This window comes from Notothenia rossii, assembly GCF_949606895.1.
Source record: "Notothenia rossii genome assembly, chromosome: 9".
Classification (NCBI taxonomy): Eukaryota; Metazoa; Chordata; class Actinopteri; order Perciformes; family Nototheniidae; genus Notothenia; species Notothenia rossii.
Genome location: NC_136907.1, coordinates 24,318,021 through 24,330,147, shown reverse-complemented (window position 1 = coordinate 24,330,147; position 12,127 = coordinate 24,318,021). Strand labels below are relative to the sequence as shown.

The 12,127-nt window shown below is 43.8% G+C and overlaps 1 protein-coding gene across 3 annotated transcripts in view; it reads right to left on the bottom strand.

Moving 5' to 3' along the window:
• The window catches only part of gabra3 (gamma-aminobutyric acid type A receptor subunit alpha3), a 125,301-nt gene extending 120,403 nt beyond the window's left edge, over window positions 1-4,898 (bottom strand). For all 3 annotated transcript variants that reach the window (XM_079647894.1, XM_079647893.1, XM_079647895.1), the window contains exon 1: window positions 4,124-4,898. Coding sequence is in view for 2 of the 3 variants with exons in the window: in XM_079647893.1 (XP_079504019.1) it covers window positions 4,124-4,126 (3 nt within the window). In the remaining variant the exon portion in view is untranslated. The remainder of the gene's footprint in view (window positions 1-4,123) is intronic.
• Window positions 4,899-12,127: the final 7,229 nt, after the last annotated feature.

The window sequence follows — 12,127 nt, the reverse complement described above, 5'->3', positions numbered from 1 at the left end:
TTTTAATGTAACTTGGTGGAAGGTTTAAGCATGCAAGAATGTGTTCCAAAATTACAAAAAATTACATTTTGGAACACATTGTAATCACATGCTGGAAGTAAGGTTCATTTTCCTTAAAATTGTATAGGGGATTATTGCTGCATTCACATGCATGTTGGAATAATCCGTGAGTCCGTGAGTGTGAAAATTCACACGAAGGCCCATTATGTCGGAACAGAAAGTCAACGACAGATAATACCTTTTTTGAGCTCACCTGAACCATTTGCAGTGCTTTTCATTGTCAAAAATCGAAAATATTCTTAACTATAATAAAAAAAAAAGACCTTCAAAGATTCTTCTCTCTTTGCTGTCTCTAATTTATAACTGAAGCTAAAGTCAGAAGAACAGATTCCCAACTCAGAAAGGAACTATCCAAGAGCACAATAATGCAGCATTGACCTTTAATGTGTTCGATTTAATATAACTTTTTATTTATTCTGGCCATGGTACTGCAAAATAAAAAAGAGAAAATTAAATTCACAATTCCCCAGTTTTACATATTACTGTAGTGCAAATCGGCTTTAAAGTGGTCGTATACTGATGCTTAAAATGATACTTATCTTTATTGCTGAAGATCATTTGCAACATGATTACCTTATGGTATCTAATAATCTAATCCTGACTCCTTATTTGTTTGCTAACCATGCAACATATCCTATTTAATTACCCTGCTGTATTGACTATATATTAAGATAGCGCACAGGTTGCTCTCATGGTATTATTTGGTTGAATAGTTCTCAGACAAGCATTACATCAGAAAAAAGGTTGCCTGTTAACAGGAACGGCAAGAAAGAGCATGCTGTGTGCTTAATAACAATTTAATAACATTTATATTTTGGAAACATCAGAATGCTGTTCCAACTGCCCTTACATTTACAATATTGCTGTTAAATGTTACACAGTATTTGTGCTTATATATTCTCTGTGACTGGTACACTAGTCCTTAAAATAGTGCTCCTTGGATGCTCATGAAGTCGGACTGCTTTAGAGAGTGCCTAAACCAAATAAAGACTTAATGTTCATGAGTAATAGATGAGCAACTTTCGTAGCCAAGTCCTCTGAGATTCGAGTTATCATATCTGCTCAGCATAAACCTTTAGGTGACTTATAGTAACCTTTTGAGTTAATTTAACCACATATACAATAAAGAAGCAATTCCATGTTTTCAAACCAGAAGTTTTTTTTCAATTGGTCATTGACACTTTTGTTTAGCTTTTATAATTGTTATGTAAATGTTGATAGCACAATGTATTGGTTCCCTAGAAGCATTGTTTCAGCCTAGATTTACGGCACAAAAGACAAGCTTCAACCTTTATAACAACAGGAACAGGAGAGCATGTTTACCCGGTAGCTATCAATCTAAGTTATTGCAGTTCCTTAGTAGAAGAAGGATATTTGGGAATTGGGGAACATAGGAGTAAATAGGAAAGTTTCGGGGGCCCTATTGTACTTTTTGGGTTTCCCCTTTTCTGTAATGTAGGTTTGTGTACATGTAAATGGTCTGCAAAGGCTAAAATCCCAAAGTTTCCTCCAGAGGGAGTTTCTCTCCTGCACACTCCCCACCCTGCCTGAAACGCCCTCCATTGGACTCCTTTTACTTCCGTTGCATAGTAACATCACTACATAACACTTGTGCTTCTTGGCTAGCTCTCCAACACGTTGTACGTGATAGTCTAAGGCACATGTGTCAAACTCAAGGCTCGGGGGCCAAATCCGGCCCTTGGTGGATTTAATTTCGGCCCGCAGGATAATTTCTAATTACTACTAAATCTGGCCTGCCGGTATATTGCACGCACACGTTCACTCAATCCTGAGGGTTTCCTCAGCTCAGAGCCTGACCCCAAACATTGATGAACTTGCACCCAAGATGAGATGCCAAGTATCTGGCTTGAACTAGCATCACAGAGCAGCAAACTGAGTTCAAATGGATGTTTCCTTCTGCACTTTTTTTCTTGGGACAACAGGGCATGTTTGTTTTTTCTTTGAGGGAAATAGTTTTTTTGAAGCTGTTGTTGGCCTGTGGAAAAATGTAATCATAAGAAATAACTCTGGAAAAGCTGCAGATAGAGCTGTAAGAAATGAATGCAACTGATTATTTAATGTTTAATGTTGTTTTTATAGGCAACCATTTAAGCTTTGTTAGTTCCAGATGTAATATGTGCAATAAGTTCCTTTCAATAAGTTTTGCAATAAACATTGAACCAATCTGGCCCTCGACTAGTACACATTTTTTTATTTTGGCCCACTGTGTATTTGAGTTTGACACCCCTGATCTAAGGGGAAAGACATCTCTAAGCGGATGACCAATCACAACAGATCCGGAGACCAATCAGAGCAGACTGCTCTGGTTTCAGACAGAGGGTGAAAAGAGGTGCTGCAGCACAGGCAGTATGAACAAAATAAAGAGCTTTTTGAACATTAAAGCATGGAGACATGTCACATTAGAGGCACAATATTATGCAACCTGGACATTTGCATAGTATAAATGTGACGCAGCTCAATGGGGCTGCTGTTAAAACCTTTGAACTTGCAATTTACCTTCCCTTTTCCCAGTCCCTGTGACTTTAGTTTGAACTTCAAGACAGTTGACTGTCACCACCTATTGCACAACTTTTATTGAAGCGAAAGTCAACTCACCTCCCTGTGAGGTCCACCCCGAGGTTTCTCATCCTCGCCCCCATAATTGAGTTACCGTGGAGAGGTTTCCCCTCACTCTCACCGAGGGTATAGGTTGGCGATGCTATTTTAATTCATCATTTTCATTTATTGTTTCATTGTGAAGCCCTTTGAGACTCTAATTGTAATTAGAGGCTGTAATAAACTTGATTTGCTGTGAGCTCCTTTGGGCGAGGAGAGGGAGAGGTGGCGGCCAGCTCTGCCAAAGAGCCTGTGAGCCACGAACCAAAGAAAATTCATCCCTACTCCCCCAAAGCGAAATGGCACCCTGCCCCATATCATCAATGTCACCTGCTGCATCCGGGCTTATTTATTTAAGTTATCTTCTTCTTTGTTTTAATGTGCAACCTCTTAGCACTATTGCAAATATGGCCAACTGAAAGCAAAACATTTCACGCCGCTTTTCTGTCTTACATTTATTTTTGTATATATATGTGGCTAAGCAGGAGCTCTACAATGAACAAACACGGTGTGCCATTTCCACACTTTCTATGCTTACCAACAGCCTCATAGTTAGTTTCCTTTCAATAATTCCTTGAGCTTGCATAATCATGTCCTCCAGCTAATAATTATAAACTCTAGGAAAACTGACACTGAGGTATGTGTACGTCTTGGCTGCTTTTGTTAATTAGTCCCAGCTTGCGGACAAAGAATTGTTGGCTTTTGAAAATGCTGTATGCAGAAAAAGCCATGGCTCATTTTAATAATTGACTTGATAAATATTGTGTAAAAGTGCAGCATACAACAGACTATATGGGAACAATTAAGCGGCTGAAGTTTTTCTCAAGTTCATAAACCAGTGGTGGAGTGAAAGTAAAAGGTACTAATATCACACTGTAAAAATACCTATTCTCAAGTAAAAGTATACTGTACCGAGAACGGTACTTAAGTAAAAGTACTATTAGGTGTATAATAGTATACACCTATATATATATATATATATAAAATGTACTTAAGTATTAGGAATATAAGTACTCATTGCAGGAAAGCTCAACATATATTTATATATTTTAAATTATTTTAAAGCAAAAGCAGCACATTTATACATTTAGAGAGCTGGAACTGAAATATTGTTAAACGGAAAAAAAAACTCAATTGCATTAGTTTTCTTTTGACCCACTCATGGTTTTAGTGACTTAAATATAATGTTGGATGGTTTAATCTTTACCAAATAATATTAAAAAAAAATCCTAAGTATTCTGTGTCAAAATCTTATTTTATAAAGAAACAAGCAAATAAAACTGTAAAAATAAATATAGATGAGTGAAAAGTACAACATTGGCTACCAAAATCTAGTAGAGTATACTGTATATAAAGAACTATAACATGAAAATACTTGGGTAAAGTGCAAGTACCTCAAATGTGTACTTAAATACTTTCTACCACTCACAAATTGATTGAAACTTACCATTACTGCAAAATTCACGTCGAAACGCTGTCTTCTCAGTCGTCAAATTATTTGAGGACTTATGACCCAGAGGTTGTCTCTTTCCAGTTTAGATTTGAATAAGGAATATTATCTGCTGATAACACCTATACTTATGTCGGTCACTCCTGGATCAACAGCCCAGGAAAGGCATAGTTCATAGAGGGGTTCTTGGGCGGACGGCCCGGGGGCAAGGCAGAGTCCATGGTGGGGGTCTCGGGCGGACGGCCCGGGGGCAAGGCAGAGTCCATGGTGGGGGTCTCGGGCGGATGGCCCGGGGGCAAGACAGAGTCCATGGTGGGGGTCTCGGGCGGATGGCCCGGGGGCAAGGCAGAGTCCATGGAGGGGGTCTTGTGTCGGGAAACGCGTGTCTGGAGGAAGTCCATAATCCAGCCAGGTAATAACTTCACTAACCCTGGTTTTTCTGTTGCCCTCTGGCACACCTCTGCCAGGGCAGCCCTCTTTTGCTCCGCACTGGTTGCTCCCCTCCATTTACCATAGCTGCAAGCCAGCAAGTAGGTAAATGAATACAGTTCCACTTCAAATGGATCATCTGCTGGGTCCATATGTGGTTGGTTCATTCTGTCAGGGTTGGGGAAAAATAGGACCCAAATGCAGAATCAGGAGGGAAGCAGGTTTCAAAATGGAACAAAAGGCAAGCTTTATTCACAAAAAGCTGAAAAAGACAAGAATCCATGAATAGGTACAAGGCACGAGGTAGCATCCAAACAAAAAGGGACTGTGACCAACATGAAGGGAGACATGAACGACAAATAATGAAATCCACTGAACACAGGAAGAGACAAGACTAAATACAGGGAGGGGTAATCACGAGACAAGAAACAGCCGGGCAGGGGAGGAGAAACACAAGGGCAACAGGTGAACACAATCAGACAATTAGACACACCAGGGAAACTAATGACAGGGAGGACAGAACAGCAAATTAACCCCAAAACTAGACACACAAAAACTCAAACCCTGACAGTATCTGAATGTCTAGGAGGTGAACAATCTCATTGTAACCACCTACTTTTGCTTTTTGCTTTCTCCCATTTTCTTATTTTTCTGCGTATAATGAATTTGATCTTTTTTCTGTTTTGTTCGGAAAAAGTAGGCAGCTGCTTCCCAACGTTCATAATCATGCTTTGGTTTTTGCACGTGTGTGTGTGTGTGTGTGTGTGTGTGTGTGTGTGTGTGTGTGTGTGTGTGTGTGTGTGTGTGTGTGTGTGTGTGTGTGTGTGTGTGTGGCAAAGTCTGAGCCACAGGTGCAAGGGTTGTCAGGGCTGATAAATAAATGCAAGATGTTTTGGAGACGTAACGCTTCGTCTTTTATGAAGACAAGGCAGCGTATTATTTTCTTGCAGAAGGGCGCATTGTGTCGCCCAATGAATCATCCGTGAATAACTACACATTGTGGAGCCCTCTCGTGACAGCGCTGGATAGCTGCTTTAATTAATGAGCAACCAATCTCATCACTATGCATAAAGATAGTCATGAACATGATGTGCTGAATGTATATATTTACAAAAAAAGCTTAAGTTCAGGCAGCAAACACAAGTTATGCACGCCACATCAGCTGGCTATCAGCCTATTCTCATTAGCGCTAATCACCTTTGGTATTTAATGCCAGGCACTTCATTGAAGCTGTCAGCTCTTCATTTAAGCCATCAGCTCCTCTGTCATTCAGCTCGTTGTGTGGATTCCCGCCCCCCACCACAGTCTCTTCCTCCTCTGGTTCCCTAGTGATCCCATACACTTGCAGTGGTATGTTTCTGTAGGCTTGTCCCTCATAATAACTTGCATTACACATCTCTGCGATACGCGGCTCTGCTCTGAGCACCTCTGGGCAGATTTGATCTCCACTTGTGTGGATTCTGGCACGGAGAGCTGCAGAGAGTCTGTGTTACCAAATACAACTGCGTACATTTTTTTATACAATAATAGTGTTCACTTCACGACAGAAATGTTTCTGATTGAAATATGCACTTTGCATGTTATGTATTGCTTCAGAAAGGAGTTGCTGTGTATGAAGGAAGTGCTGCGATAATCAAATAGCGTCACAAATCATTGTCAACTATTTAATTAATCACAGTGCGCTTTGGGATTCAGCACATAAACACTGTTAGCTTGACGTTAATTGCTTTTGAAAGATATTGTTGTTGTTAACAAGTCCTCGCTCCATCCATCAATCCGTCCGCTCTCCATAACCCTTTTTTTTCCCTGTCTCCCATGAGCCCTCGTTACTACAGCAGACACACAGACAAAGTAGGTCATTTGGCAGTGTGCCCCGAAATGACCCAAGGTTATCACCATCCATTCAATTGAGATGTATAATGACACAACGACTATCACTTTGTTTCACGCCGTGCAAATGAAACCCCTCAAAGCAAACTGATTTTAGACCATATTAGCTCAGAATAATCCCAGATGGGACTCTGGTATTCTCCGCACAAGATGTGTGTCTGCTCTGAGGACGAGAGTTGCTCATGGCCAAACACGTCGCCACATAGCAATGCTTCTCAATCCCACTTCTTGGCACTCTGGGTTCTGCTGATTTTCTATCCCATCACCTCATTAATTGAAGCTCATTGCATTCTCTCAGTGCTTAATCAGGCCTTTATTAGACTGCTGAAACAAAGCCAAATACGTATTCACTAGCAGGAACCACGCCACAACAGTGTGATGTATGTAAGTTTATTGAAGTAACATGTGAATGATATGAGGGGGGTGAAGGGATGATCTGGGAGGACGAGCTGTGGTCCGTGCAGTGGGAGACTCAGAGTGGGGGTTCCGTCTCCGGCATGATCTGCGTGGGCTGATTACGGGCCCCCAGACGATACCTGGAATTAAAATGTTAGTATATACAGTATATAAATATGCACAGTTTAAATATAAATGTTAACGGGCAGAGGATTTGGGGATTTTGGGATGAGGGATGTAGGGATGGAGGGATGAGGGATGTAGGGATGAGGGATGGAGGGATGGAGGGATGAAGGGATGAAGGGCTGTAGGGATGAGGGATGAGGGATGTAGGGATGTTGAGGGAGGGAAGAAGGGATGGATGTATCGCTCGGTGTGAGTCGGAAGGGGAACTGTATGGGTAGTAGGGAGAGGGAGGGTGGGTTGAAAGGATGGAGACAAGCAGTGGCCGGAAGTTTTGCCGGATATAAATAGGGGTGGCCGTGGTCCAAGGCGGAGTTTTAGGCGTGGCCATGCTCCTGAACCTCTGTTAACAATTTAACCTCATTTCACTAGCAGGAACCACGCCACAACAGTGTGATGTTTGTAAGTTTATTGAAGTAACATGTGAATGATATGAGGGGGGTGAAGGGATGATCTGGGAGGACGAGCTGTGGTCCGTGCAGTGGGAGACTCAGAGTGGGGGTTCCGTCTCCGGCATGATCTGCGTGGGCTGATTACAGGCCCCCAAAAGAGTTGGATTAAAAGCAGCTGACTTGAGCGCGTGCCTGTCTGAGATCATTGAGATTGTTGCAGATGTAAGCGTGGTACGCTTGGGATGACGAGCGGCCGAGGGCCTAGATGGTTGGATAAGAGATGCCCGGTCTGGCTGCTGTGGACGCTGCGCCAATGCGGAAGGAATGACTCGAATAGTGTTCGGAGCATATCCCCCAAAATAAGCAACACATTTCTGGAAGTGTTTCTGGAGCCGTGAGAAAGTCGTCGAGAAGATGGAGCACATAGGGGAGTCTGTGGTTGTTTGTCAAGATCCGGCACAGAGCTTCTGAAAGGGAATCAAAGATTTGAGGCGTACTGAAAAGTAATAGGCTCCCTTCCGGTACACTCCAAAGAAACACCAGAATAGGCAAGATCTTGAGTGCGCTGGTGATGTCTGCCTTAGAGAGCCATACTCCACGGCCTGCTGAGCGGATGAGGGTGATGGCGTGGTCGATGTTTGTGTATTGCATCGGAAAGTCTGGGCTTGGAATGTTAATGCTTGGGATGGCTAAGCCGTGTGGAGAAGACTGGTCTATTATGAGCCTCTTTTCCCGGAGTATTTCCGAGTAGCTATGCCTACTGGACTGATGCGGACACTCGAAAGGGTGGACTATCGAATGGCCTATCATGAATCCTTCTTTGACTTCTTTGACCAGTAAGGTGTCGAAAGTGTGAGGTTCTGTTAAAGCGGACTGAAGGTAGTCAATCTGCTGGTTTAGTTGGGTTGTGAGGGCAGGTGCTCCTAGCATGAGCACCGCCGCAGAAAGAGCAGATGTGCATGAGGCGGCAACTAGAAAGAGAGTAGCCTAGGTCATTGAAATTATTGCACACCATCCTGCCTCCCTGATAGAGGATTGGCCTTCCGCGTCTGTCAACGCCCTTTGAAACGGGGGCGTTGGCTGGTGAACGTTTGTTTGCGGGCCTAGGGATGATGGGAGGTGGGGGTGCGGCAGGTGACAGACGGTTGAAGGTTGAGGTGTTGCCTCTTGAAGGAAAGGGGAGTGAGCGAGGTGGTTCGGGTGTTGGGGCGCTGACTAAGCACGGTGCGGCCAGGTGGGAGGGGGCTCCGCATAATTGGCAAGAGAGGGATGTGCGTGCTGCGAAGATGCGGCAGTAAAACTCGGAGTCCAGAGCGCCCCAGTATGTTCCCTGGTTGAACTGCTTGATGCGGCCGGCGGCTTGGCTAGCAAAGTGTACGTGGTAGGTGTAAAAACCTGATCCTCCGAAGCGTAAGGCCATGTCGAGCTCTATGAGGAGGTTCTCGTCCAACTCAGTTCTGCGTGTGGGATAGACTGAGCAGATGACGTTGCGGTATAGACCAGTTGGGAAAGAAGGTACTGGGTAAGAGTCGGCTAATGGGTTAGCATGTAGCATGGCCCCTTGGGTTACTGGGTGAGGCGCTGTTGCTATGGGGTTAGCTGCTAAAGGAGGAAGGTAAGCAGAAGCTGGGTTGCTGTGGATTGCTGAAGGTAGAGAAGAAGAAGAAGAAGAAGAAGAAGAAGAAGAAGGGATGGAGGGATGAAGGGATGTATGTGCAAGGGGATTTCGTGAAGCATGTGAGCACAGAGATGAGAGAAAGGTTGACATGAGCTGCGACGTGTCAGACACAGATATAGCAGGCACAGAGGGCAATACGACCTGGCCCCCACCAGGGGTTGCTGGTGAGTAGAGCTGTGTCCGTGGAGGAGGACGGAGGCCTGTGACGTCACGACCCGTGGTGCGCGCGCGCCGCGCCGCCGCGTTGTGGTGGGCTCTGGAGCAGGAAGAGCTGTGTGTCTCGTTGTTCTTGCCGTTGTGCTGCTGTAGGCTTCGTAAAGGTTGAACAGTCTAGCCTCGTTATCATTTCGGTGAAAGTGGATGCCGTTTTCTTTCAGGAAACGTTGGAGTTGAATGACTGTCCACCTCCTGAGTTCGGGCTCCGTTTCGGAGCGCCGCTCCTTCCGAGAGACGTGTCGAGTGCGCCGCTGCGAGTGGCCGGAGGCTGCGGATGAGGCAGGCTGCCGTTGGTGGGGAGATTGGAGCTGGCTGTGCCTGTTGTGGCCCCGGTTGTTTGCCCTCGCTGGCGGAGTAGACGAAGCCTGGGACCACCTGTCTGGAGTTGGAGGTGTCTCGTTGGGGGAGCTTGAGTGGGAGCGGTGGCGGCATGGTGTGTGGGACACTGATTGGAGAGCACGCGGCTCCGTTCGGATGCTTGGCTGAAACGTGGATGGCGGGTAGCCGATGTCGAAGAGATCTTCATCTGATTCCGGTGAATTGATCAGCAGTTCGGGATCCATGGTGAGTTGAAGGTTCTCGTGGTAGCGTTTAGCTTGTTTAAACCGTGACGACGCGCGGCGTGAATCACGGTCTGGCTGTCAGTCCTTGAAAGGATGGAGACAAGCGGTGGCCGGAAGTTTTGCCGGATATAAATAGGGGTGGCCGTGGTTCGAGGCGGAGTTTTAGGCGTTGCCATGCTCCTGAACCTATGTTAACAATTTAACCTAATTTATGTTAACGCATGTTGTCTTTAAACTGACCCCCCGTCCCCAGATGTATACGTACACAGTGAGCCTCCGGAGACTAGTGAGCACCGCTCGTCCCAGAAGTCTGTTGTAGCCTTTTGGGCTGTCGAGAACACAACACAAGTTTATATTTGTTCTCAAAAACAGTTCTCTGGAGATCTGGATCAAATCCACTTTGTGTCCATATTGTGTACTTGTGCAGTTTATTCCACAGGGTCGACTTCTCTAAATGGTCTAAAATAATGTGAGGTTTCAAGATATATTATGTAACAATTTGGCATTATCATTTCTAAAAACAACTCAATATTGGTTCACTTAAGTACTTAAACTAACCCAAAAGCTTAAACATTGTTTTAATCTAGAAAAAAGCTTGACTTTTAATCAAGGTAATAGCCTTTTTTTATTTGGTTGTGTGTATGGTTTATCCCTCTTTTTTGTATTAAGTTGCCTTTAAGATTCTCTTTTTAGATCATGTTCAACTTTATATTTGAAGTAAATGAAGGATTCTCAATAGTCAGCAGAAAGTTCCAAGTAGAACCGCAGGCGTAGAGGGCCAGAGATATACTCATTTTTAACGTGAAACTGCTTAATTCAACCAATTGATGCTCCCTGCAATGACAAACAAACATGATCCTGTGCTGCTACACGATGCAACCAAACTTGGTGTTCTTGGACATAAAGATATAAAACAGGGGGCAGAAATGGAAGTGTTACATTGCAGGGGGGGGGGGGGGGGGGGAGAAAGTGAGTTATTGTTGGAAGGCTTTGTTGAACAGATGAGTTTTCAGTTTCAGGGTAGAATTGAAGATGTTCAGAGAAGGGGCGTAACGTATTTCAGCAGGGAGGGAGTTCCAGAGGGTGGGGGCAGCGACACTGAAGGCACAGTCCCCGAAGGTGTGGAGGCGTGAATGGGGAATGGAGAGCAGGCCGGAGTCTGAGGATCGAAGGGTACGGGACTGGATGTAAGGGTGGAGGAGATCTGTGAGGTACTGAGGGGAGAGGGCATGGAGGGACTTTGTAGGTGATGCAGGACTTGACCGGGACCCAGTGGAGGTTGAAGAGAGTGGGGGTGGTGTGCTGCCAGCGCTTGGTGCGTGTGAGAACCCTGGCAGCTGAGTTCTGGATGTACTGGAGCCTGTCCAGGGTTTCATGGGAACCCCGGATAAATGCCGTAACTTACTTTATTACTTTAATCTCATGAGGTATCGCCGCTTTGGGTGCATGACAGGAAAATAAAGGTCAATCAATATAAGATACAGTTTAATGTAAGACTTCTTTCAAAACTGTCTAGTGAAATTAAGATTGATTAAAAAAAATATATGTAGTGCATATAATCAGTCATCCATTAGCCTTTAAAGAGGCCCTATTGTGCTTTTTGCAGTGTTCCCTCTTCTGTAGTGTTATATATTGGTTTTTGTGCATGTAAATTGTGTAAATATTTGAACATTAAAGCATGGCAACATGTCACAGTAGAGGCACAAAATACAAATATGAACCTGAAAATGAGCATTATACGTCCTTTATAAACAGTAATACACTACTTTAAATAGAATCAATACTCCAATTCAATAACATATTATGAAGCACATGATTGGACATTTCTGTTATACTTGCTCCTAATTGTTGGAACTATTCAGAGAAAATGTTACCAATTGTGTATAGATATTCTTAGAAAGGGCAATAGCTTTAAGATTGTCTTTGAATGTTAAAAAACTGGGGTGTTAGTATAAAGGAACTTGAAAAGGACCGCATGGGGGAAAAATGTATAATGCTGCAGTTTTTACCCAGTATTCTATCTGTGTAGTCACATCCATCTCAGCGGCTAGCTCTCATTTATCCCGAGTATGTACGCCTCTGAAGTTAAATAAAATAGCAAGTAGTTGATGAATAATGCACGATAAATGTTAATATTAAATGAAATAAATTCAGCAAAAACCTCTAAGAATTTGATGGCTGTGTTAATGCAATGATGAATACTATCGACAGTGCTCATAAAATTATAATTGGAAGAAGGGCTTCATTATAAATT